Raw genomic sequence first — 27879 nt, 5'->3', positions numbered from 1 at the left:
AAGCACCTCGGATCTGTGAGCTAACGAGGAGACGCCGAATGGCCTGGAGAGCAGCCGTGAGACGACCAAACATCACTTTCAGCACAGTCACCCGACACATGTTGGTGTGTTTATGACATTTTCACACTGGTGTTGGTGGTGTTTTTCTGAAAATAAAATGAATGGCTGCTAATCTTCCTCTGCTTATTTCTGTTTATCCGTAACATGTCATTGATACGTCAGGCACAGGTAAACCTCCTCACCTGCTACATGCTCATATGGTGACAAACACCAGGCCTGCGCTTTACAAAGAAAGTTAATAAAAACTATGCCTGATGGTGATAATAAATATTGTAGTTCACTAGCAATATATAAAACTATATTCCAACTACTTTAATTGAGCCATAAGAAGTCCTCTGTGAGATCATGTGCCATTTACTCAAGCAATAATGTCTTTTCTGTCAAGTCTTTTCAGTTTATTACAAACATTCAAGTGAGAAAAGTCAAAGGTTTCAAGGTTTTTTTGCAGCGTGTTCGTATTTCTAACTTGTTTTGACAGATTTTATTATATATACCTATATATATATATATGTGTGTGTGTGTGTGTGTGTGTGTGTATTTATTTATTTATTTTGGAGTGATATTCCTGTCTGTTTTTATTCTGTATGTTTAAAAATGTGTTCAAAGTGTTCACTTTAGATCGGCTCGCGATCTAAGGTGAGCTTTGAGTTTTGGCCCCCTGTGTTTGACACCCCTGCACTAGATTATTATGACTTCTGCATTAATGAAACAGCAAGATTTTACTGTTCCAAGTGGTTGCGCTACTCCGCAAAAGACTGCAACTAATGATTATTTTCTCTATTAATCAAGTGATTGTTTGGTTCAGAAAAATTCTGAAATTCTGTTGTGCAACCAACAGTCCAATTTTAAAAGTTATTTAAAAAAATAAGTTCAAATTAAGAAAAGTGAGCAAAAGTTCACATTTAAAAGCTGGAACCATGAAATGTTTTTACATGAAAAATGACTTGAAATGAAAAAATAAAATTGACTAATTGATTAATCAACCAATAATTAAAGGTGTATTTGTATAAACATATTTTCTCATTTAATTTATAACAAAAGTTTATAAATTCTTTGTATGTTTTTGTGTGTAAAAATCCTAATTTGTCAAATAACTGAAACTGTCCAATCAATGTAGTGAAGTAAAAAGTATAAGATGTAGTGGAGTACAAATGAAAAGTGTCATGAAAAGGACATAGATACAAGTACCTCAAAACTGTACTTAGGTATAGTAAAGGTAGTTTTTTCACACCAGTGGCCCAAATCAAAAAGTATGCTGTAGACTACAGAGGCGAACCGTATTCTAATATCCATATAATATGCAGACACTGACATATGAAGGCCAAATGAAGGAAAAAATACAAAAACAGGTCAAAAGAAATCATCTTTATTTGGATAGATAAGTTCAGACAGTACAAAAGAAAGATGCAAAAACAGAGGCATATTACTAAAAACAGTCCAGTTCAAGTAAGAAAACAGTCTTTTAAATGCTCAGGTGACTGAGGTTAGGTTTGGATGACGGGAGCGTGCACACTTCTGTGCTCTGCTTACATGTTTGTGGTGTCAATAGGAATATGCAACCCAGAGGAGGAATGTAGTTGTTAAAAAACAAAAAACAGTCCCAACTTGATGAGAAGCTCTTAGATTATATGCTAATTAGTAGCTATCGCATAAGCCTACATAAATGTGATAAAAACAGGGGAACAAACACGTGTCAACTTTTTATATTATCATCTACATCATTTTAAAAAGCACCTTGGAGATATGCCCATTTCTTTTTTTTTGGTTTTGTTTCTTGCACACAAGATGTGTCTTGTCCTACACTTCCTACAAACATCACCTTCCCTCAACCTGGACTCTTTTTTTTTTACCCAAGATTTCAGGAAAAGTTCAAATTCTATTACGTTTATGATCAGTATTCAGCATATCATGCACAATGTGGGTGCACAAATAATTAAAATATGTCTGTCATGTGCGCCTCCACAAGCTGCATGATCCCCAGTCAAACTGAGACCTGTTAGAAATGGCATCTGATTCAAGAGTGAAGCTTTAATACGGAGGCTGAATCTGATTATATTAATCTAAAAAAGGTTCAGCTAGATCTCTGGAAAAACATTAAAAAAATAAACAAAAAACACAAAGCAGTAGTAACAGTAGTAGTTTTGCAAATCACAACAACTGAGAAACTACAAAATTGAGGTTTTAAATTGGGGACAACAAGGTTGATGCCCTTTCATGCAAGATCCACCTTCACCAGCTTTCAGACATGTACCCCTTTATTTTGCAGCTGTGGTCTTATTTAAGCATACTAAGAAGGCTGACTTGAAGGTTAATAACAACACTGCACAATATACAAGTATGTGTAACTCAAATATCTCAGCGTACATAGTGGGAGTTTATTTGAGGTTTGCTTTTGAACTTGAATGTGTATGTGTGTATGTATGTGCCTGCCCCCCCCCCCCAAATACACAGGTTCAGTATTATGGAACACTGTGTACAATACCGCTTCAAACATGAACAGTGATGCAGGACTGTAGCTTAAATGAGTAACGACCAACAGAAACATAATTTGCAAAATGTTGTCACCCGAGCTGGTGTGTGAGGAGTTAGATTTTGGACAGTAAATGGTGGCAGACAGCAGTAACAGTGATGTGACCAGTATATGACATCCTAGCATCCAGTGGTGTAAAGTATCCTGTCTGAAGTGTGTGTGTGTGGTTATCATCTACTGGGAAAAAAAAAATTGGAAAAGAAGAAAAAAGAAGCTCGGAGCACAAAGTGAGTTAACTGTTGTACTCTTTGGTGACAATTCAATCCATTCACTCACATCATCAAAGCAGGCATTTAAAGGAAACTTACACAGATTTGAGTGAAATCCTAATCCTTGTTTGGACCAGCTACATGAGGCTGGCTGATGAGAGCCCTACAGCGCTCTAGTATGAAAGACATGTTAACTATTTAGTGACCATACCAGCACATCCTCAACCATTCAACACTTCTGTTATACCAGACCCACGTCCTCCACACCTGCTACTCCATCAAAGCGCTGCTGCAGCCACTAGAGGAGTAAAGGAGAGCTACAGCTACCACTGAGTATCTAACTGACTGACCATTACATGTCGTACTGCTGGCTGCTCTGGCTGGGGGGCAGTAGTGGTGGTGGAGGTGGTGGTGGTGGTGCTGGAGCTGCTTCTTCTGAAGCTGGGGGAGGCGGAGGTGCCACTACCACGTTTGGGTTAGCAACACTGGAGCTGGCTTCCTGGGCCGCTGGGGGGTCGGGGGCCGCTGCTCCAGAGGTGCTGTCTGAGGAAGGAGGGGGCACGCTGCTGCTGCTGTTGCTGTTGCTGCTGCTGCTGCTGCTGCTGTTGTCATCACTGGGGGCACTGCTGCTGGGAGTGCTGCTCTCCCTGGGGGGTTCGGGGGCAGGGGCTGCTTTATCAGGAGCAGAAGAGGGGGGGTCAGATGGACGAGGTGGAGCAGGCTGCGGGTCTGAAGGAGGCTCTGCAGGGGTCGCCTCATCTGAGGATGGAATGAAGGGTGCAGAGATTTGATTCAGAACAAATGAATGTTGGAGCAAGTTTGAAAATTGCTTTAAAGGATATTCTAGCATATTTTTAGATTTCTCTTATTGTCAGCAGATCCTGTAAAAACGCCCAAACCAATATTGTGTTAGTCGGTCTTTAAAAGCATGTTTACAGGAGTTGGGTGTTACATTAAACGTTTGTTGCACCAGAGGGAACTGTGTGAGGTCTACGAAATGTTCTCCAGTGATGTCACTTGGCTACTATTGGGCACCATTAGTACAACACACCAAGTCTGTGATCGATTGCATTATGGGCAATGTAGTCAAAAGGGGTTGAGCAGAAGAATGGATGGAATAAAAGACAAGAGGAATGGGGAGTACTTGCAATTGTTTTTGGACAACATTGGAGCTCTAAAGCACAAAGGAATAAGACATCAGGCTTTGGCTTTTGATTTGCTGACACACTAATTGTGTTTACTGGGACCACTGAACAGTAAGGTAAGTACAATGTTTAACCCTGGGTTAAAAAAGGGAAGACATTTTTCTGTTAGCCTTACTCTACAGATGTGTATAATAAAAGGAAACATTTTTCATTGATTAAAGTGACCTGAAAATGTTTTTCAGCAAATATTATTTCACTATTGAAACTACAAGAGGGATATATATATATATATTTTTTTTTAAACTTAAGAGGAGAGTAACCACTTCTTGTAATTACACTTTTTACACAAACCATTTCTTGACAATGTAGAGCGCCTAACAAAACTCTTTCTTTGATTAACAGAAAAACTGCAGGATACCTGTCTCCATCGGTGTGGGCTTGTCCTCCTCTTTGGTCCCTGAGGTTGGGTTAGCTGCGCTGCTAGCATTAGCACTGCTCTGTTCCGCAGCTTTGTTTCCAGCAGTCTCCTGTTGCTGTTGCTGTTGTTGTTGCTGCTGCTGCGCCTGTTGAGCAGCTTTCTCCGCCTGCTCGGCTGCCTCGCGCTCTCTCTCCTCCACCCGGCGCCTGGCTGCCTCTTCGGCAGCAGCCATCTCTGCTGCTAGCTTCTCCATGTCCACCTCGACCTTCTGGCTGCACAGCTGGAGACACAGCAAACACAATGACCATGACAAAACTTAATCTTCCATATACACACTGACAAATCAGTTTACATAACATAAGAATAAAACATTCAGTGTGAATTCTCCTTTACAGCATTTGAGAATTCAATGTGTACCGTATCCGGAGTAAATACTAACATGAACCTGTGGTTACACATCATCCCAGATGGATGTTTAGGGATATGGAATGAAACTTAAAAGTACTGCTGTACCCGTTTGAGTTCAGTGTTGAAGGAGTCGGTAGTCTCCAGGAAGCGTCTTTTCTTGTCTTGATGGCGATCCTCAATCTGCAGAAGTTCTGCCTCCAGCTTCCTCTGAAACACACAGGTGAAACAGTGAGTGTGTGTCTCTCTATAGCTCATTAGACATTTGTTCAGTGCACAACATTGTCCATCAGAAAGCTTTTTCCAAACAGGAAAACAGTCCCTGGGCTGTTCTTGACTTATGTATTCATATCCACAGAGTGTCTCATATCAACCTACCTGGTGAACCATCAGAGACTGGACCTGCCTCTTCAGGACCTGCATGCGGGCTGTGGTGACCACCGAGCGGACGTCAGGCACCACGATCTCACTGAGGATGTCGCTGATGAGCCGGTGGTTCCTCTGGAAGCGAGCGGCTGCCGTGTGCTTCACTGAAAAACCATCGTCGTAGTCTGATGGAAGAAAAACAGGACACGTAACTGAGTTTCTGAAGACAATCGACCTACAAGACAACTAAAAAGTGTGCTCTCAGTGCACTGTCGCTTCTCTTTGTGCTTTTAAAGCAACTGTTAAACATCTCCGATCTCACACTCACCATCAGGGTCCTCCGCGGGCTGAATGCTCATGTACGGCTCTCCCTTGTCCATACGACTCTGTCTCTGCCTGCTCTCCTCCTCCATGGCGGCCTCGGCCCGGTTCTTAGCATTGACGTAGGCCAGGTAGGCTGGTGAGTTGTGGTACGCCTTCAAAGAGTCGTTGTACTCGATCTGAGTGGGGGAAAGAGAGAGCGAAAGAGAGAAGACGTAAACAAGCTGAGAAAGACAGTAAACTGTCTGGTCCTTTAGCCGAAGATGATTTTTTTTTTTTTTTTGAGAATCTAGAACTTTTCCCACTTAATGTCACAGGATTTAAAAAAAAAAACTTGTGAAAACTTCTGTATTCAGGGAAAGTGCAAAGTCCTAAAGCTCCAGGCCAAAGACTTTTTTAAGTTAAGAATGTGGGAGGTTTGGCTCTCAGAGTTGAACTTCATCACTTGGTGTGGATAGCATCCAAGAAACCTTACAGATAATTTACAACATTTATTCCTGACAAGTTGCAAATCAAAAATTCATAACTATCAAATTATTAGGAGCATATAGGACTTTGCACTTTAATAGAAGATCTCCCATTATTTCTTTTTATTACAAACAATATTCTGGCTACTGAATTTCTAAATTTCATGACTGCTCTCAAATTAACTGGCTGAAGCTGTATGTAAAAAGGAGGCTCAACAGACATTTGTCATTTTTGATGCTTCAGACCAAATCTCATGATCTAAGAGTCTAAGAGCGTTTGTGACATCTCTGTATCTGAGGATGTACACATTTTTCCTTTCCACCAATACAACTAGCTTTCCAAGACTCAGACACAACCTAACGAAGTGTACACGGACAAACATACTGTAAACTACACAAAGCACAGTACAGACGCTCAGGCAGCTCACCTTTTCAGCTTCATACTCGTTCAGGTAGTCCTGTTTCTCCTCATCAGTCAGGTCCCTCCACATCCCTCCGATGATCTTCCCAATCTCCCACAGCTTCAGGTCCGGGTTGGACGCCTTCACCTGATCCCATACCTTGCATGTGCACGCAAACACACACATGTAAAAAAAAAAATAGTCACTAAGAGCAACTGCAGTTGAGAGTGAGTTAAGACAGTTCAGGAAATAAAGGAGGAAAACGTGCAAAAAAGAAAAACCTTTACCAAAAATGACCAGTCTGTGGGACATAAGAGTAAAGAACATGTTTGGTGGTCCAGAGAGCTCAGCACACTGCAACTGAAGAAAACGCGTGCAAACAGACAAACCCGAGCAAAGTAAGTCTTCACTAATGTGAGAAAACACAAGTGTTTCCAGGGGACAATAAAAAGTGAAAGACATCATGACACAATTGCAGTCCCACTAATACAGTGCTTCTCAATTATTTTCTGTTGCGCCCCCCCCACTCTCTGCCGCGACTATAAATAATAGTAATAATAATATGTAATAATATTTAATAATATGTAATAATATGATGCTAACAGTGCTCGCTGGTTTACTGAAGTAGCATTCACAAAGCGGGATGATTGTTGGCAATATTCGGCACGTTTTCACTGAAAAAACTCCAGCGGCTTATCAGCATGATTAGGATGTAATGTCTTCAAGTGGCACCTTAATTTATTTGGCTTCATGCTGTCCGCTGCCAGCATGTTTAGACACAGTAAACACACTGGTCTTTTGTCTCCCACTGTAGTCACATATTTCCTCGTCTTAGCTTTCGGGTGAGTTACTTTTGTCTCATTATCTTTGTCTCTCCGCCTTTCTTTTCATCCCTGTTAAAAATTTCTTCATGTTGTCTCTTAAGGGTTCGTTTACTGCACTTCATATCGCCTGCTCGGTGCAAAAAACCCGCTACACCATAGAGCTAATACTCCCTGCGCACACTCTGACAATGAGAGCGCCACTGCCAACTACTGTAGTGGATGTGCAATTACACTTTATTCTAGTACGGCAAAAAAAGCATGTTCCCCAGGAGCACTGCACTAATAAATGTTACATTTGAGCTCAGCAACAACAGTGAGTGTTGTCCCAGCACTTTTTAGAATCCTCTGGAAACATTTTCCCTTGTTGCCGCTTGCACCAAGTGTGTGTTGTCAAAGTAGTGACATCCTGAGGTTTTTTCTTAAGCTGCAGTGCATTGGACTCTCCGGGCCACCATACGATGTAAGTGCTGTAAAAAGACTGGGTGGAATGGAATGAAATATTTCTGAAGACAAATTCACCAGATTTTTTTTTGCAGTAGATTTTGTCTTTATGTAGTTCAATGCTGTAGAACAGAAGTAGCAGCGAAGCGACAGGCACAAAAGGAGAAATGAAGGCAGGAGTAAATCATGCTTGCAGAAGGAAACAAAGAGATGCTGTAATTTCTCTTTCTGACTGTCAAACAGAGGAGGCGGTAGCTCTAAGTCAACAGGATAAGAGAGTGGAGAGTCTTCTCCACTGGGTGGTTGAAATGATGGTGAAGGCGTCATGGCTTGGCTGTTTCCAACCCTAAAACCCCTGTGACTTTTCAGGGGATGGGAGGACAAGCAGTAAAAGCAGACACCGTGGATGGGTGTCTTACCTTCCTGCTTACCTTCCGGCTGTACCGCATGTAAGGCATCAGCGGCTTGTCTGGAGGTTTGGGAGGCTTTGGGACGGTGATGCCTGAGGAGTTCTGTGGAAGGAAGACAAACGGAGAAAGAGAAAGGGTGGGGGAGGAATGGGAGAAAGTGTGAATGAGGAGATGAAGGGAAACAAAACAATGGGACAGAAGTTTTGACAGAGAGGGGAAAAGAGGGGAAAGAAAAAAAAACATCAGCTGATTGTGGTCTGATCACAGTGAGGCACATGTAAACATGACAATAAAAAACCTTTAACTCATCCTGTATGCTTTCTTACAGCGCAGTGCATGTATGGATGTAAAATATTTTTGGGCAGGCTTTAAGTATTTTTAAAGAAAGTCAACAGAGACTCAAAGATTACAGCAGGGACAACTGTGCGTGATGACTGCCAGGTTTTGCATCTGAAACACCTGGGGCTAAATCAGGGATGGAATTCTTTTTACACTCCTGTTTGCACTGCCACCACATCTGAAGAACCATGGAGACAGGCAAATGATATCCATGAGACTGAACACAGGCAGGTCAACCATCACACGTATGGCATGGAGGCTACACAAATGACGTGTAACTTTCACCAATGGTGCCAATCTCTATGTCTTGTAATTAAACTTTAATTGTTGTTTGGATAAAAACAAAAGTATGAAAATATGTATACATTCAAGCAAATCACAAGGATATCAAACTATATTAACTTTTTTTGGGGGGGGTCAAGACACAACACTTAAGGCGGAGTTCCATCTGCTGTTGTCATTGTAACGTGACTTTTTTTATAGCCAAAATGCCATTTGGAGACGTGAAATAAACCACCATCACCATCTAATGGTCTACCTGATAGAGACATTCAGATGTGATGAATTACCAATTGACCAACTGAACCTGCATGTGTCAGGTGTAGGTGGAGACAGTTATCATACGACTAGTTAGCGGGAGCCCCGGGGTAGCCCATAAGCTCAGCACAATCTATGCCTTCCTATATTTTTGACGTACTCCAGATGGAAAGTGTCCACAGCCGTTGTCCTGCTCCAAACAAAGTTCGCAAGTCTGTCCTGTAAACATCCACCATCCATTTCTTTACAAGATGTTTACTGCAAAACATTTATGGCATTGTGTTGTGGAAAGCTCATTGTCTTGCAAGGTTCTCAAGTCTCTGTAATGGCAGCTATCCTCCTGTTTCTAATGTTACACCGGACTGAAGTCATATTCATTATTTTGATGTGAAGCTTTAGAAGAAAAGTTAAGCTGAATGGTCATCGTAAGAAATATAATCTTGATGTGTCACTGTTATCCTGATGTTGACCCAGAAATTGTTCTGCTCCCGAAAAGGACTTTGTATAAATTTGTTGCACTCTGGAAAGAAACAGCAAACTGATGACACATTTTTTTGTCTTATCAACACTAAGAAGGAGTTATTTTGATCAGTCTACGAAGAAAACAAACTAAAAAAACATGAAAAATTTCTTTGATCCTGACATATTATGCATTTTTATCTTTAGATGTTGTCTGACCACAACAGCTGATGAGACATTTTTCCTCAGTTTGTAAAGAGCGTTAGTTATCGTCTGAAAGACTCATTTTATACAAAGAAATGCACAAACACATTAACACAAGAGTGACATCCTGCCTCTGAAACCACAGACACAGAAATCATGCATTTATAAACTGAAAAAAATAGAAAATGTGTGGCCTGATGTTCCTGCTCTGTGTTCTCAGGGCTTTGAGGGGAAAAGTGATAAAAGGTAGAGGTAAATCATCAATCACAACGATTGATTATGTTTTCCCCAGTCATTTATAATGTCTTCCACAGTTGTAGTTGGTAATGGTAAAGAGAAGGTTCAGCATAAGTGACCTTAGCATATTGTTAGTTCCTGCATCCGTCAGCCCAAATGGAAAATGATCTCTTTCTACTTTCACGCACACTATTACGTTTGCTGGAAAGACAAATCACTTTTAAGCATCGCTCATGTTGTTGTTGTGAAACAAGATTTTAACTAATGCAGTTTAATGCAATATAAGTTACAGTAACTTGACACCATAAATGTTCTTAACTCATAGTCTCCATGATTGGAATCCAACTGTGGCATAATTCACTACATGACTGGGGAAATGATGGTGACTGTGGGAGCTGCAAATGAGCCATTATCATTATCTAGAAGGTCCTGCCCAAATCTATATTTGCTAAATTTTTTCTGCTCAAATGTTTCACTTATCTATTCACGCATTTCCCTCTTGTTTAATCACCCCCACAACTTGTCTCTCACTACTCATTTCCTTGTTACTATCGCTTTCTCATCATCATCAGCAGCCAGTGCGCATTAGCTCCACATTCAAGTTTTATCTATCTTCCTTTCTTACACTTTTAACCCAAATCTATGCTCCTATATTTAGCCCAAGACAGTTTCTTTCTACCCTCCCTCTTAATCTGCACCCCTCCCCTTATCCCTCCATCAATTCATTACCCTGCTGGAGCCTCCGGAGCTCCCTCCCAGCCGGAGGTTGTTGTAGGCCAGATGGCTGTAAGGGTTGTAGCCCACAAACCCTGGGGTGGAAGGCATTTGCTGATGGAAGACAAATGAGACAAAACACGAATGAGTAATGGCTCACAAACAAGAGGAGGAAGAGGGATAAACAGAAAGAAGTGAAAAGGGGGAAACGTGAAAATATATAATGTATATTGCTCTGCTTGTTTGTTTCCCATGGCGTTATCATGCAAGGCAAATAAAGGCAACCGGCCAGCAGGTTGGCATTCAGAATGAGTGCACAACATGTAAATGTTGCATGGAAATCAGGACCTTGCAACAAGTTTAGATCTTCCTCCATTAAGCACAAGGTGCTACGTATTTGAAGCACCACTGCAATTGAACTCAACACAATGCTGTGCATTACTGAATGTAAGAAGACGAAAAGCATCAAAGCAAGAATGTAGATTCTATATCTGTACTGTTACTGTGCGCCAAACTCTGAAATTTGATGTTGAAAAGATCTTAAACCAGACTTGTTCCATGAGGCACAACGGCCCGTTCTGCCCATGACCTTCATTAAGTGGTGGTATGACGGAAAAAGCAGGAGTGAGAGCGATGATGGAGAGCCGAACAAATCTGTGGAACGCCATGTGTCCAGACAGAGAGCGATTCAAGAATAAAACGTGGAAAGAGAGGGAGTAAGACAGCAAGAAAGAAAGATAAAAAGGAACCAAACACAGTGTAGAAAACTAACGTGTGACCCTGTGGTTCAATCAACAGGAAACAATCTGAGAGATGGACACTTACCGTTGTTGGGGCAGGGGGAGGGGGAGGGGCGTAAGAAGGTCGCTCTGTGAGACAGAAAATAAAAAAAATGTTAGTCAGCTATATCAACAATGTAGAGAGTTTAAATATGTGAATAATTGTTTTATTATTCGTGCCCTTAATTTATTGAACAAAACTTTTGCAAAACCAGCATTGTTTCCAAATGATCTGGCAAATCCTGCTTGTATTTAACATTAAAAAAGGGACATGAAATGAAAACAGAAGCTTCTTTTTGCAGTTCCGATAAACTTAGCTTCACGGATGTACCATAAGGAAGTTTTCTGCTGCTATGCAGTGCGATCTCCAGCTCTGCACTGTTCTTCCTAGACTGACTGCTTTGGGCCGCTAACAACAGTATCAGCAGGAGAGTTTCTAGCATTGTTGCCACTGTCAGATTTAAGTTTGGCACTTAGACAAAAAAAACAAACAAACAGATATTTTAGACTGAACTTAATATGTTTGGGGTCAACGTTTGTCCATCTTGTACTCGCACATACAGTAATGTTATGATTGTCATCAGGTTGAACAGACTTATCTTAACTTCATGACTCTGTTGCTAGGAGAGCTAGGGCAAGAGCAGGGGCAAGCTATCTAAGCTAACCCATTAGCCTAACACTTCATACTCAGTTTTGTCAACCGAAAATTATTTTGTAGATACATAATAAAAGGAAAAGGATGTCAGTGTCTTCTTGTGGTTGTACCACACTCAACAATCACACCTGAAAAACAGTGTTGTCCAAATGTTTAATTTATCACCCTTTCGTACCCCAAAGACAGAGTAACTATACCTGCAAATACTCATAAAGACCCATGTCATAGCACGACCGGAATTAAAAATAAGTTTGGCTTACTTATTCTATGTATGACAACCCGGGGACTCGGGGGGGGGTTAATGTAATTTTAAAGATAGCAGTGATATCATCTCTGCCAGCATTGTGTTCACTTATAATCATATCTAACATAAGGGCTATTTTAAAGAAAGAAAAGGAACAGTGTTCATTATTGAGTGGTGGTTACTTCCATATCTAATATCCTATATGCTCCCTGCTCTGATAACAGGAACAACGCCATTAAGAAACCAATAAAATTAACTTTGGTAAGCATTGTTAATAACGTGTATGTTTACTTACTTGACATCGTGGTTGGAGACTGGTCTATGGAGAGCTAGCCATTTCCATATTGGTCAACCTAGATTAAAAAAACACAAGAAAAAAACAGCCACAAAATTACCTCAACTACAATCACATAGATTAATCAATTCGACTGGTAAGCAAAATATCAACGCAACAATAGCTGTCGAGTCTTTAAGGAAAAAAAAAAACTAACGTTAGCCTACCCGGCCCGGCCTTCTAGTCAAACCTGCTAACACAAAGAGACAATTTTCCCGAAAATAATACCGAATCCGACATATAAATCAATGGATTTCGAAACGCGTTACTTCCTAAAGACAGCAAACGCACAAAACACGCGTTTATGCAGACCAAGTGACACTTCTGAGGTGCGCAGCGCTTACGAGATGTTTGAATAAACCTTGCTGTTGCAGTTAGGCTAACGGACAACACAAGCTCCCGCTACCGCTTAGCACATGGAGTAAAGCTACCCTTACTAAGTTAGCTAGCTTGTGCTAATGGTGGTAATGCTAAATTAAATACATTTAAGTAGATTTTATATTAAAGTTGCAAAATGTTAACTAAAGTAACATTTTTAAGAAATTATGTTAGAAGCAACATAAACATACTCACTCAATCGTCCTTTGTTCCCCTCTTCAGGGCCGCTTGTTCCGCCTCTCACACTCAGACCGGAAGAATTTTTTTTTCTAGCCGACGGAAAGGACGTTTTCAAAATAAAAGCTTAGCTACATGGCTGCTGAGCAGTTGCTTCAATAAAATAATATCTGGCTTTTAAATCAGATATACTACAAAATAAGTAACTTTTTCAGAAAAAAATTGGAGTTATTGAGAGTTCAGATGTTATATCTGACCAATAATTATATGGCAGAAGTGTGCTGTTCTCATCACTGAATCAAATAGTTCTACAAAATCCCGAATTAAAATGTGACTGCAAACATTGGAAAAATCGAGTTCCACACCATAAAAACATGCCTCAGCAGTAATCTGTTTAATCTGACAGTGATACAATTTTTTTTTTAAAAAAAATGAGTTGGTTTAAAAGCCCTGTGATTAAAAAATTGTCTTCAGCATAGATTTAAAAACAGCAATAGAAAATGGAGGAGCAACTGCAAAGAGTCTGTCTCTGTTTAGTTTATGTCATGTGTGGGGCATACAAGAGACATTTGCTGTCAGATCTAAAAGTGTATGTATTGCTCAAAGCCAGGCGTTCAGTCTAAAATACATTCTTCAGCAATTTTCATTTCACTCAGTTTCATCATATATCCCTCCTGCTAGTCTTTCTGCTAGTCTCACACAAAGTTATGGATATGTAGAGACCCAGGTTATACAGCAATGGGATATAAAAAGAAATGCTTGGCTACTAAAATGGACAGAAGGCAAAGCAGAGCGGCTCTTTGCTTTCCTCGGCTTAGGAATTTGTATGTATTTGGATCTCTACTAATTTGGATGATTTGCAAAACCTAAATTTGTATACCTTTGGTGTGGAACACAGGCTGAGTAGGGGCTGGTCCTAAGAAAAAACAAAAAGTTTTGATGAACATGTTGTCCATAACCCTGAAACATTTTATGGGTGTGATGTGATAAATTTGCAAAAATAAATATGTGCTACACACCACAAGCTTTATTCTCTAAGTTGACATTTTGGCAACATTATGACTTCTTCCAACCTTGAAGGAGTCATAGCATCTTCTCGCACTTTAGGCTAATGAGATGTTTAACATTCTCCAAAGTAAATAAATAAGTACAATGAATAATGATCTACACAATGTTTTTGTAAACATCATTCACTAAATCCCAAACATAAATGCCGTGGACCCTGCCTCTGTGCTTGTACAGTGTATTCTGGGAGTTAATATCCTTGATACTATAAGCTGTCTTATGTGAAACATAGGGTTAATCAAAGAGCACAGTTTAAAAAAAGGCTGCCAATGGCCAAAAATAGTTTGCACGACATATCTTGACATAATTTTGCCACAACAGATCAGGGTGTCATCTGTTTTGTAACTCTAATTTGTTTGTACCTGTGTAGTAGGTCTTCCTGCGGTCTGTATAACAATAAGAAAAATTCTTGAAAATAGTCCAGTTGATTTCATAACTGATCTACTTGCACTCAGGAGAATCCACATCCCTCAACTCGTGGACAACAAGAACATTTGTCAGAAGAGACTGTCTTTCTAGTCAGACACTGAAGTAACAATCTTCCACACCATTATTTTGTAATGATCACAGTAATTATTTGAAATAAGCTGTTGTCTCCTTGCTCGTTGACCTTGACAATCTACACTTCTATGTTGTGTTTTTATTCAGATTAGTTTCTGGGCTTACAAATGTCAGTCTCTCCACAGCAAACACTGTAAATTACCTCAAAGAACAACTGATTGAACTGATTCATTACGATGTAATATTCTTTTTATTATTTCTTTATTTTATGCCTCTTCATAAGAACATCACACTGGACGACATGAAGACAAAGGACACAAACTGGAGTCGTTGCTCTCCATCGTCAGCACCTTAACCCGCAGGCCACAGAATTCCCCTGGTCTGACATTATTTACTGAGTTAATACTGAAATAATGTAATCTACCAAATAATTTCAGTTATTATTTGAAATCTCCCTTGATGAAAATCTGAGTCAACCTCACTCTTTGTGGCACAATGCAAATATAACATTCCCTCATGCTTTTGCATAGTGCAAATGGGGGATTATGATAGAGAACTATGACGGCAAACAGCTCAGAGGATTTGTGTCTGCATTTCAGGCTGCAGTGAATATAACTGCATGTATTTCACTCTGTAACTCCATCAGATTGTGATCAGCCTGACCTCACAGGTAGGACGTGACTTCTTTGAAAAACTAAAAAATCATAGATTTTATTTGACAGTGAAGTCAATTTTGCAAAGAAAGTGAAAATGACACTTTATTCAAATTTCAGCAGAGGTTAAGAGCAGATTGCTGCATGTTGTGTAGAACATTGTGAGCATTTTGAGGTTGTCCTTTCAAAGTCATTGAGGTGTATTTGACAGCTGATGGAAACTCCTGATATCGTCTTAGAAACATGACCATATACTCTGCAAATGCAATTAATGTTACTGAACGAATGAATGAATATTGGACTACTGGCCTTCCTTAAAAATATCTTCCTTAAAAATGTAACACAATATAGAGTAGATCATTGTTTAATATGTCAGTCAGTCATGTTCTTATATTTCCTTCACAGAATAACAACAGTAACAGCAGAACCGTAAAAGGGAGCAGCTCATTCATTGCCATGGAGGGGAAAACTTTCATTTTTGTGGTCTTATCAGGTTAGTCCATTTTAATGTTTGTTTTTCACTGACACACTTTACAGTAAAATAACTGCAAGTGGTCTTTAAGGAGAACATAAGGTACAAATCAGTCATTGTGGATAAATTAAATAACTTAGTCTGATTAAATTAAATCAGTTCAGGGAGCTTTTACTTTTACATTGAACTTATGTAATAAAATTATGTAGAAGTTTTTATATGTAATAGAAATACTTTAAGTTGACTTCATTTTGACCACTTGGCCAAGATATTAGCAACCTATTAGCAAACAAATACCAATTTAAATATCCTGCTGACATGAAGCAACATTAGCATTCATTGGAAATCATATTTCCAATAAATGCTCTCTCATGTTTTCTTCCTTTAAGGGTGAGGGTGTTGTCTGTCTGTGCTGTGTTCACTGGCTAATTCATACCACAATCAACCCTGTTTACTGTACTCATCCTCAGTTTTAATATTTAAAAAAGATTAACTCATCAACTATATTAAACCACATTGGTAAGTGAAAGAAGCCACTTGTTATCACAAACCCACAGAGAATTCAGAAGAGCTCTGCGGTTCTCTTGCAGCTCTGTGAAGCAGATAATCACTCAACAATAAGTTGCAATAAAAGTCATTGACAAAAAAAGTATGAAGAGACAATCAAACAAAGTGATGATTAATGAACCAACAATATGATAATGAATTTGTTAATGTGGCTGACATGAGTGTAAAATAAATCGGGCCTCCATTTATGCCTTACAGTTTTCTTTACTGAAGAAGTATCTTTTTTCACAGGACTGTGTTTCCCACCTGCTTGTTTTCCCACTCACTACATCCTTGTTGAAAAGGCAAACACCTGGGCTGAAGCTCTTCATTACTGCAGGTGGAAGCACAGCGACCTGGCCTCGGTTCACAACAAGGAAGAGCTTGATGAGCTGGTGACCACTGCACAAAAATATTACAGAGGTCATGTCTGGATAGGACTGTACGATGACATTAATAGCTGGAGGTGGTCACTGCAAGAGGAGGGTTATTATGGTGAAGGAGAAGCAGAGTTCAGGATGTGGAAGAGTGACAGACCCATTAACTTTGGAGGATATGAGAACTGTGCAGGAATGGATAATGACGGCTTATGGAATGACAGAAACTGCAAATATGAAGCCCCATTTGTTTGCTACAATGGTAAGAAAAGCACATTATGACTGCTAATACTACTTTAACATCAGTCGCATGCTGCACTGGCTACTTGCTGCTTGCTGCATTAAATGTTTACCTCTACGCAAAAGTTCAGGCACCATTGGCTCACAATGTCTTTTCATTTACAGCAGCAGTCTGATTATGATAGCATGCCTGGTGTTTTCCTATTTAAAGTACCTTTAATTCAGTTAAAAAACTAACCAAGTCTTTAAATGTGAAGTGTGCAGGATCTAGTGACATCTAGTGGTGCAGTTGCAAATTGCAAAGAACTGAACACCCCTCACCTCACTGTCCCCTATGGAAAGTCCCTCTCAAGAGGCAGTTTTGGTCTGTCCATTCAGATCTACTGTAGAAACATGGTGAAGTAAGGACCTCTCTCTGTAGATATGAAAGGCTCATTCTAAGATAACAAAAACACAATGATTCTTAGTTATTATGCACTAATGAAAACAAAAATATGAATATCATAATCCATTTCTGCCCCTAAATACTACACACTGGATGATACAATGGACACAGCAAATCAACACAATGGCACAACACTAACATATTATTATCATCTTAATACATTTTTATACCAATTTCTTCAAGAAAATGTACATCAGTTTTCATCAAATTTGAGTTATTTTATTTTTGTTAGCTAAAAGCATATCATCCTGTCTTCATTAGTGACATTTCAGTGTCATTGGGTCCCGCATTTTTAGTTTTTATGTCTGTTGTGATACAGCTGTGACCTACTTTGTTGTGTTGTTCAACAGTGTGTCCATATCACTGTGCACATACAGCAGACTGACTCTAGCTCTGCTCAGACACAGTCACAGTTACATCCACAGCACTGGATGATGACCAAAGCAATGCTCCAAAGTCGACAGAAACTTCCCTAAAGCTGAGGGGAATTATGAATTACAACTTTTACATTATATGTATTCATCTGATTCATCAATAATATGTAAATATTGATTAGTGCAGCTTTTAGTAAAACTGTGTAAACCTTAACATTTTTTTTGGCTAAGACAGTAGGCAGTAGGCATGTAAAATAAAAAAGCAAATATTATAGTTGTATTGTAGTATTGTTCAGACATTTATTCATGTTGCTAACTATTCATCGCTAACTTTTTAAAATTTTGCTGAAAAATAAATAGGGAATAAAGCAACAGTGTCCTCTCCCAGCTTCATCCTTGTGAATGAGTCCAAGAACTGGACTGAGGCTCAGAGTTACTGCAGGAAACACCACACTGACCTGGCCAGTGTGAGGAACCAATCTGAGAATGACCAGCTGAAGACGATGGTCCAGAATCAACACACATGGATCGGCCTCTACAGAGACTCGTGGAAGTGGTCTGACGGGAGCCACATTTCATTCACACATTGGAATACTGATAATAATGAACCAAATGACAACACTCCTTGTGTACTTTTACATCAAGGCCGATGGGAAGACAAAGCATGTACTACAAAATTATACTTTGTCTGCAGTATTGGTGAGCTTTAAGCTTCAAATCTGAGATAACAATACGTTTTTAAGATTATTTTTGTTCAGTACTTTGCTGAATAGCACAGAACTACTTTAAAACTTCTATAACTACTTTACATTTCTTTTAAAAGTGTCACTGAAGCGACAGGTGGTGAGGGTGAAATTAAGTGCAAAGGATTCCTCTGTGAAGCTGGAGGATGCAGGAGAAGCCATTTTGCAGCAGGTAATAATAAGAAGCAATAATGATAAGATCTCCCATGCTGTGCTTATGTATGAATAGTAGTGAATAAAGCAACCAGATGGCTGAGTGTTGCATTGGAAATAAATTCTAACTATTATAATTATTATGTAGTTATAAGAAGACTATATTTATATCGGCAAAAACACAACCGCTCCATTTGCAGGGCAGATAAAACATTTCATAAACATAAACTCCATACAGCCCGAAGAAAACTGTGAGAATAATTTTTTGGATTCACGCTTTGAGACTTCAGTGTTACAGTTAAGAGCAAAACATGGTGAATTGTTTCACTGTGCATGTTTCCCACCTATACACTTTGTCATTGGATGTTTCTTGCCAGCATGAACTTCAAGAGTAATAATGATAAATGGATACTTCAAAATTTTTGTGTGAATAAGCTTGTATTTCCAATTTTTTTTAAATCAAAGAACCAGTTATTTTCTACTACAGTTCTTAATCTTTTGTACTGTTTCTTTTGTACTGGACTGAGCTGTAGAACAGCTCTAACTTTGAGTCACATAACATTGATTATTGGAAAAACGAATGGGACTTCAATCACTACAAAACCACAGGTCTCTGAGATAACTCTAATACCGCATTGCAATCCCCTGTTGAGACTCCATGAAAACTGAGTCAATACTGTAAGCTGGAACTAAAACACAAATTGCATAAAAGAAATGTTTAACAACAGAGGTTTGGGATTTGGTAAAGACGTTTCCAATGCTGCCTCCGTCACTAGGTGGCGCTGTAGCACACGCAATACAATCTGGCTGGCAAACTGTGCAAACTGGCCTTCACTCACTGATCTTCTGGACCGTTGCTGGCAGGAACAGTAACTAGAGTGAAATGGGTTCATCAGAGAGGTCAAGTACAAATAGGATTCTCAGTTTAATACAACACAATACAGCTACGCTAAATAACAGAAAATAGGTACACCGTAGATCTTTCCTTCTCACCTTTGCTCTTCTTGTATATTCTGTAATAAAGAATAAATTGCAGTGTTTGTGCTTCACAGCTCAGTCGGACACTGAAGCTCCACAGCCTGATTAAAGACATGAAGCTGACATGGAGGAAGCAGCCTGATGGAAAGATCTTTGGCTTGGAAGCTAAGGAGGAGAAAAAGAAGATCGGCTGCAACCTTAAATTTAAACCTTAAAATTTTCTTTGTTTTTTAAATTTTGTGTGGAACTTTCAGTTAATTTAGAGACATAACTTATCACAATGACATTTCATTCACACGACACTTGTCATATTGATTGACATGTTGATGACAATAAGCTTAGACCCCATTTCTACATAGCTGTGTGTGAAAGAAGACGAGTGCGCTCCCTGACTTTCACACTCAAAGAGTGTAAATGGAGGAAGATTTCAACACTACTGTGTCTTGATCAGAATCACAATAGATGTTGTTAGGATATAAAGCAAACATATAAATAGCATGTAGTAAATATAAATAAGCATTTATTTTGAATCACATTCCTGCAGAGCTTGTATGTTTTGTTCAGCAGTTTGAGCCCTTACATTAATAACCTGTCAGCATAAGTGAAATTAATGTGGAGTTACCTGATTATGTGAAATCTGATCGTTTGTCCAGAGGCTGAAATTAGAGCAGTTAGGAAAAGTGACCGTTACAGACACAAGAACACAGCTAACTTTTTTAAGGGACTATTTAGGTTTAATTTATTTAGTGTGTGCTTTGGGTTAGGTTACTGTTGGGTCATTCTTGGTCTCAGGAAGCATAGTCGCTAACTCTCCTATTATGTTGAGGAGTGTAAATTCTGATTCTGAGTGAAATGTGAACACACTGATGCATTGTGAAATATCTGTACTCAATTTCTTATACAATGGTGATGTCTTCATCTTGTCTTGACCCAGATGCTTTGAAGTACATGGTTATATGCCCAGGCGCAAATTAATATGCCTTTGTTGTTATGTCTTGTTTAGTTACTCGTTCCATGTAAAAATGAGCTGCCCACAATTAGGAACACAAAGACAAAATGCTGAAAAGCCCCTGAAGACTGAAAGCTAAAATGTGCTGTTGCACGTGGGCAAACATGAAAGGAGACTTTCAGAGAAGTTAGCTGTTTTCTTTTATACTGGTATAATGTATGTAATGTATAAAGAACGGTCACACTCATCTTGAATAACACGGAGGAGGAAGTTGGATATTGTCAGCTTTGTGCCAGCAAAAGGCTGCACGGCTGCTACAGCACCCACACACAGTCGCAACATGTTCACACCTGTGTGTTCTGGTATAAACCGTTGTAGGCAGAGGAGGGATCAAAAATTACAGGTTAAATGCAGGTTTTTCCACTACTCAGTTACGCGTTCACCATCTGACAGTACATGCACGCCCATCTGCATTTATTGAACCACCAATAACAATACCTTCTCCCTGAAACGACCTGAAACAGAGCCAAGAGGAAATGCAGATGTTTAGGTTTCTCTCAGACCGTTTCAATTACAATATGCTGACTGGTTATTAGGAAACTTTAGCCAAAAAATACACCAAGAATAAACTGCCTACTGTGGCTTTAAACAAGAACTCAGCTGATTTTACATATCAAAGCCTGTTTACAGGTGTTGGACAGTAACCTACTGTTGCAGTGAAAAAAGGTTATGTCAAGCTTTTTAAGGATTCAAGGAGCTTTATTGTCATTTTACACATGTAGAAACATGAGGTGGAACGAAATTAGTTTCCCTGGTCCCGGCATAAGCCAAATCACCTACAAAATACGTAATACTATAAATATAAAACAACACTATATAAATATAAAAACAACCAAGATAAAAAAAAAAGATTTTAACAGTGACAGGGATGGCAACAGTATTTACAGCGGAATTGAGTGTGAGTTGTGATGAAAACACTGAGAACACACCGTTTTTACTGAGGAATACAAGTCTGAAAACAATGAAAGTCTAAAATATCTCAACAACCATTGGAAAGATGGAATCAAATGATATTTTGACTATATTTTTGACTGTAATGACCCCAGAGGATAAATCACTCCAGTGCCATTAAATGCATATTCTTGATCTGCATTAAAAAGCTGCATTTTCTTCTTTTTACAGTTGAGACCAATTTTGTGACTCACACCACATCCCATGGTTATTGCGTTTGTGCTTTCAGTTTTCTCAAATAATTTCAGTAGTTTCCAATTTCCAATTTCTGGTATGCATCAATGCTTGTCATATAAAATAAGTTGTGCAATGGGCACAAAGGGACTTTACAAATGACTAAGCTGTCAAAACTGTTAGTGACACCCACAGGTGCTATGTGTGTATGCTTTCCAGGAGGAGCAGGTTTTGGCCTCCATCACAAATATAAGAATATAACAGTCAACGTTGACAGGACAGTCTGAGCTCTTACCTGTCCCTCAGAGGCGTTCATCTCTAAGAAGAGCCAGGTAGGTCTGAGCACACAAGACTCTGTACCATCATGCTTCTCATCACATCAGAATATCTCTTACAGGAATCTAAGCTGGTATTTCCACTGTACTGCTGCCTGCAGCTACTAGGCAAACTTCATATTGAATTAGGATGTTAAATATTTCAGATATCTGCCCTGTTGTCAATTGATTTTATGGGTCCATGCTTACTTAATAATGTCCTAATAGTTTTCTTGACTAGAAATATGTAATATGGTAATAGATGGGAAAACATGAATTAATTCAGTTCATTTTAAACCCAAGTGGTCAGTTGCTATTTCAGTGTTAGAAACTTTATTTTTTAACTTTAATTATATGTTTGCCCAGATTTCACATTTTGCATGTTTAACTGGCCTGTTGTACATCAGGGTATTAGTTTTTAATTGTAAACATCTTAAATCAAATCGCTAATTAAGAAAGGAAATGATCGGCCTGTAAAATATTTTTGGGAGCATTCATAGTGCATTATAATGCATTCATAATACTGTTTAACTACATTTATACATACATAATTGCCTGAGATTCTGAGAAAATACATTACACTTTATTTACTACCAAAAAATGAAACATTATGATGAAGCATCTATTGTTATAGATGCCTCAGTATGTACTTTACTAAACATATACAGTGATACCTGACAATACTATATGGACCACCCTACACCCCTGGACTGGTCACCAGTCAATCTCAGGGCTGACACACAAAGGCAGACAGCCACACACACACACCTAAGGGCAATGTAGAGCAGCCAATTAATTTAAAGTGCATGTTTTTGCACAAGTTTATATTAATCCTGTGAAAATATCACGGCATCTGGACTTGGGATCCCTTGATTTCTCTAGTTCAACCGTGTGGTCGAAACTAGTGCCGAATTGTTTACTTTTCATTTAGCACCATTATCAGGTGAAATCTTTTAATTTGTCCAGTACTTTTGTTTTTGACCAAACTGAACCAAATGAAATGGTAAAGGTACTGCTGACTGATAAACTGTATTTTACTTGTCATCAAGCAATACACAGCATTAAACAATGAATAAGAAAAAAATCATTTTACTTAAATGTATCATGTATTCAAACTCTGACCTTTGGCCAATCAGATGAAGCCCCTGCAAGCCCTCTGATCTATTGTTGTCAGTTTAGTGGCGATGGTTAAGTAGCACAGTGGGAACAGCAAGAGAGCTAACATGAGCACTTCAATATAAGGTCATCATGGTATTGGACAGTGATATTGCACAATGTACATTTTCCTCATACCATGCAGCTCTACTGTTAATTAGCTATGTTAGCACGTTCGCACAATAAACTAAGATTCAGAATCATAAACATTATACCAGATAAATTAAAGTTTGTTACCTCTATCAGTTCCTCTTCCTATATTAAGTAAAACAGCAATGAGCAATGCCAAAGGTTTGCTGCAATTTAGCCTCTTAGCTAAATCATTTAACTGTCATTAACAGTATTTGCGGATGTCTTCATTTTAAAACCACCTTGGGCAGCTCTAAGTGACAGTGAGTGCTAGACTGCTAATAACCTACAAATGTAAACTGCATTAAGAGACTTTTCTGTGTTGTCTGTCTATCAGGAGGTCATACTGAAGATATGGATTTTCTGCAAGATGTGGAGACTGTTGATGAAATGACTGAAATAGCAATTTCAATTGGATCAAAAATTGCAAAAATAATACCGACGAAACGCAAGTGCACTGTTGAGCTTAAAAATGAAAGCTCTAACTACGTTCTTTGTAACCCCAGGTAACTACAAACACTTCTCATTATATTCTATTGTAGTTTTAAATTTGTTCTCATGTCATTAAAATGTTTTAACCATTTCTGTTTCTAGAGTGCACATTCAAAGTGGATGCTGCGCTGTTCCCTTGCCATCTCGCATTGCGCCGTCCTCAGATGGGGAGACGTTGTTCACCAAGACTCCTTACACAGCACGTGGATCTGTGGGCGTCTTCACTTACGATCTTTTCAATATCTCTACAAAAAGCTCCTCCACAAAAATAGCTGTCATGTACAAGGTGCCGTTTAACCTTACACAGAAGTCAAATGCGTACGCAGTGGGAATCTTCGACATCAGCAAAGAATGCAATGGTGATCTTTTTTGTGAGATGTCCAAAAATAAAAACACAAATTTTGTCAGAGGTGAAGCAAACAGCCCCAGTCTTAGTCACAAAAGCCAAAATGTGACCATCACAGCCACAATGTCAGACTGTCACGAACCTGTTATGAAGGTGCAAGTGAGCGAAGACTAAGAAAAATTTGGTGTGAAAGTTGTGAGTTCAGCTTTCAGATTTTGTGGGTGATTTCATGCTAATAGTCTAATATGTAACAAAATTCATTTTGTAATTGAACCTCTAATTCTGTAATGTACCATGGCCAATTTTAAATGCTGTTTCTGAGCATTGTAAACAGAGAATATACAATAGAAATGTCAGATATCCTTTACTGTATTTTCCGCAATATCTTTGTTGCTTCTGTATTAATCTGTTATTATATTTTTCATGTTAATCTTGTCTTCATGTCAGCTGTGCAGATCTATTAGTGTTTTTTCAATTATGTGTGTCTAGTAACGGTAACAGTATCATTTCACATCCCCTAACCATGAACTGTAACAACTTTGTTCAGTCTTAACTCTTCCTCTCAGGTATTTCATATGCCCAATATTTTTGTTTATGACCAAAAACTAATCACATTCTCATTCAGAGCCAGGTGACAATGTATACTGACTACACAAGTTGCACAGGGTCCTGCACTATGAGAGTATACTGTGGGAACAGCAATCAGATTAACACACGTTCTCTTTGCGTTTGATGTTAGTAACAATGTGCTAACTTGCACTGCATCTCTCTTTGGTCCATCTGTCTGAATCTTGCAGCTGCTTCCAGGCCTGTGTTCTGTTACTTGTCAAAAGTGAGATTGTAATACAACTATTTTTTATGTTTGAAAAGTGTTTCTAAATTAAAGCTCAATAAACATAACTGTGCTGTGTGTGAACATGTATTTGTTATGCATCTTTTATTTTAGTATTTTCGACATAAAGCTACAGCCATAGGGAAAAGGTTTTTGTTGTTTTTGGGCTACAGTGAGGTCAGGGACTCCTAATGATTTTACAGCAAGTCTCATCCTCAAACCCAGATTCCCCAGGGATCAATAAAGTATTTCTGATTCTGATTCTGATCCTAACCCCCATGAAAAGTCAGCCTGTAGACTCTGATCAAAACTGACCATTAGGCTCACACTGATGCATATTTTCGATTGAGTGTCTGAAATCAAACATATCTTCTTCTTCCTCCACATCTTCGGCTCGTTGTGCTCTAGGCAACCACTAGCTTGCCCAAGAAGAAGAAGAAGAATCTATCCCTGATACATTCATCAAAGCTGCTGCATATTGCCTGAGGGAAACCACACCACAAATGAAACCTAACCATTTAATTCAACTGGATGATTCCATCATTCCATCCATTCTTGTAATAAAAAATATGGTACAAACATGATATAAATGTCAACAGCTTGCCCAAATGGTTCACTGTAAAATTGTGAGCTTGGCAGAAGACCCTTTAGGACTGCTTTAATCTGACTCATGCATTAGTTCAACAGAAGTGCTCTAAGAAGTGTCAGTGCATGTTTCTATAACATATGAGGTGTAATCTTCCAGTTTGAGAGTAGCGACAGAACCACAAGAAGAGTTCTTTTTGTTGTATGTTTTTGGAGGAAGTTTACTTTTCTTTAAAATAAAGAAAAGTAAACTTTTCTTCACTACATTTCCTTGTTGTATATTATTAATATACATCATATTAAAATAATTGAAATCAAGAGCTCGGCTTGTACCGAGTTCCCCCAATGCGGGTTCTGTCTTTCCGGTGCTTGAATGAGATTTATGCGAGATAATAATTTTAATCAATCTGACTCCAATTTGTAAAATGTCTACTATGTTGAACTTAACTGTTAACCATTATCAGTAGCACACCCCCTAAGAAACAGGTTCTGTCCAACAGAACTAAGTCTGGTTAAATAGGGATAGGAGATTTAGGTCTAAAGCTATCCAACAAGCTACGAAACATGGGAAATAGCCCGAGCCCTGGGTTGAGATGTTCAGCGGTCCAGCAGTTACAGAACATAACACTCAATCTTTTTATTATAGCACCCATTGATACTCACTATATAACTATAAAGTCTAGAAACTCAGTGATTCAAAGAATCAAAGCATTTAGGCCTGCTAGATAAGGAATCTCAGCAAGGCAAGACTACAGGCAAAACAGACATACAATTAATAAAACTATATTCCTAAGGTAATCCTAAAAATAATCAAACAGTCAACAGATCATTCAAGCAAGATATTAATCAAGAATACCACATAGCATACCTGAAATAGATATGGCTACATGCAGAACATTGGAGGTCTGAAGATAGCAGAAAACCTCAAAGACCATGTCTTTGTGTTTCCCTTAAATATCCAACCAGAACTAAGCACTTCGTATTTACATGTTAACTGGAAGTTGGCATTCTTTCTGCTTGGGTATCTTTTGGTCATCATGGTGCATATCTAAAGACAATAACAGCAGGAAGGGGAGTGTGTCTCTGGAGCAGGGACAGGAGAAGTTCAGAGTTCAGAAATATCACATATAAATGTCTTTAGCATTTCTTCACTTAAACCTTTGCACTTCTCGCACTGAGACCATTAAAATTATATCAAACAGGAACTTATTTTCATCTCATGATACACAAGATACATTTTAAATAATGAAGTCCTTTCACTTCAGAGGGTCTGGCCCAGCAGGACATGTTAAAGGTCCCTCACATGGTGACAAGTGACCATGTGGCCAGGACCAGGACCATGATGCCTTAAGATTTGTAAAAGTTCAGACATAGTTTACATTGAGCATGTTATTTGAGATCTCTAGATGATGTGCGAATGCTTTGCTCTGATCTTGAGTCAGTCATGATATTGGTCTCAACTGCATGAGTCATTTTTTTTTTGTATTTTAGTGGAACTCGCAGGTGCAATTTTCACCTTAGAAAATTCATTATTTTCTGTTTTGTCATTTTGTTTGTGTTGTTTTCCCTTTGTCATCTGCTGTGACAGTAAGTTATACATCTGGGAACAGGTGCATTATGAAGGGGGAAAGTGTGAAAATTGAGATTTCAAATGACTTTGTAACTACACTCTTTGCAACCCCAGGTAACTGCTAATTTTATAACACTAAATAATATTTAGCATTTCCTACCTTATGTATCAGAATCTGTCTTTGATTTTTAAACATGTTTCTGTCCTCTTATGTCCAGGATGTACACTGCACCGTTCCTTTGCCTTCTAAAATGAAACCATCCTAATCTGGGACGGTGTTGTTCACCAAGACTCCATACACAGCACGAGGATCTGTTGACATCTTCACTTATGATCTTCTCATTAATTCTACAAATGCAGCCCCTGAGCAAGTAGCTGTCATGTTCAGAGTGCTGTTCGACCTCAACGTGAAGTCAAACAAGTATGCAGTGGGAGTGTTTGACAGCAGTAAAGAGTGTAATCGTGATCTCTTTTATGAGATGTCGAAGAATATGGACACTACGTTTGTCAGGGGCAAAGCAAAGGGGGACCCTCTCACTCACAAAAGCAAAAACGTTACCATCATGACCACAATGTCCAACTGCTATGAACCTGTCATGAAGGTGCAAATTAGTGATGACTAAGAAAAGCTATTTGCCTAAGCTAATAGAATGTTTAGCATTAAAGTGACCTGAAAATCACCGTTCACAATCTGTGGAGCCACCTAGCAATGACTGCAATG

The 27879-nt window shown here is 38.9% G+C and overlaps 2 protein-coding genes across 5 annotated transcripts; one reads left to right on the top strand and one right to left on the bottom strand.

The window, feature by feature from the left end:
• Positions 1–1410: 1410 nt before the first annotated feature.
• LOC124073470 (SWI/SNF-related matrix-associated actin-dependent regulator of chromatin subfamily E member 1-like) lies at positions 1411–13202 on the bottom strand. 4 transcript variants are annotated; one of them, XM_046415725.1, is made up of 12 exons: positions 13073–13202; positions 12461–12518; positions 11313–11356; positions 10503–10601; positions 8007–8099; positions 6350–6481; positions 5462–5633; positions 5146–5318; positions 4876–4977; positions 4363–4642; positions 3150–3558; positions 1411–1620 (listed from the first exon to the last, which is right to left on the bottom strand). In XM_046415725.1, the coding sequence occupies exons 2-11, from the start codon at positions 12465–12467 to the stop codon at positions 3152–3154; spliced, it is 1509 nt and encodes a 502-aa protein (XP_046271681.1). In that variant the 5' UTR covers positions 12468–12518; positions 13073–13202; the 3' UTR covers positions 1411–1620; positions 3150–3151. The 4 variants fall into 4 exon arrangements, with proteins under 4 accessions (XP_046271681.1, XP_046271679.1, XP_046271682.1 ...); XM_046415723.1 differs by having other exon boundaries at positions 1411–3558; XM_046415726.1 differs by having other exon boundaries at positions 1411–3558; positions 8019–8099.
• A 1963-nt stretch (positions 13203–15165) lies between these two features.
• Positions 15166–19816, top strand: LOC124073522 (C-type mannose receptor 2-like). The gene is made up of 5 exons (XM_046415800.1): positions 15166–15241; positions 16511–16930; positions 18088–18426; positions 18551–18642; positions 19676–19816. The coding sequence occupies exons 1-5, from the start codon at positions 15166–15168 to the stop codon at positions 19814–19816; spliced, it is 1068 nt and encodes a 355-aa protein (XP_046271756.1).
• The last annotated feature ends 8063 nt before the right edge of the window (positions 19817–27879 follow it).

The sequence above is a fragment of the Scatophagus argus genome, chromosome 16 (genome assembly GCF_020382885.2).
Source record: "Scatophagus argus isolate fScaArg1 chromosome 16, fScaArg1.pri, whole genome shotgun sequence".
NCBI classification, from domain to species: domain Eukaryota; kingdom Metazoa; phylum Chordata; class Actinopteri; family Scatophagidae; genus Scatophagus; species Scatophagus argus.
This window is presented reverse-complemented; position numbering and strand designations above follow the sequence as displayed.

Coding starts and splice junctions, on each gene's coding strand:
- LOC124073522 (XM_046415800.1), top strand. CDS start 15,166: ATGATAGAGAACTATGACGGCAAACAGCTCAGAGGATTTGTGTCTGCA. Junction 15,242..16,510: donor TGCAGTGAATATAACTGCAT/GTATTTCACTCT, acceptor TATGCCTTACAG/TTTTCTTTACTGAAGAAGTA. Junction 18,427..18,550: donor ATACTTTGTCTGCAGTATTG/GTGAGCTTTAAG, acceptor TTCTTTTAAAAG/TGTCACTGAAGCGACAGGTG.
- LOC124073470 (XM_046415723.1), bottom strand. Junction 10,602..11,312: donor CTCCCCCTGCCCCAACAACG/GTAAGTGTCCAT, acceptor GTCTTCCATCAG/CAAATGCCTTCCACCCCAGG. Junction 5,319..5,461: donor GCCCGCGGAGGACCCTGATG/GTGAGTGTGAGA, acceptor TTCTTCCATCAG/ACTACGACGATGGTTTTTCA.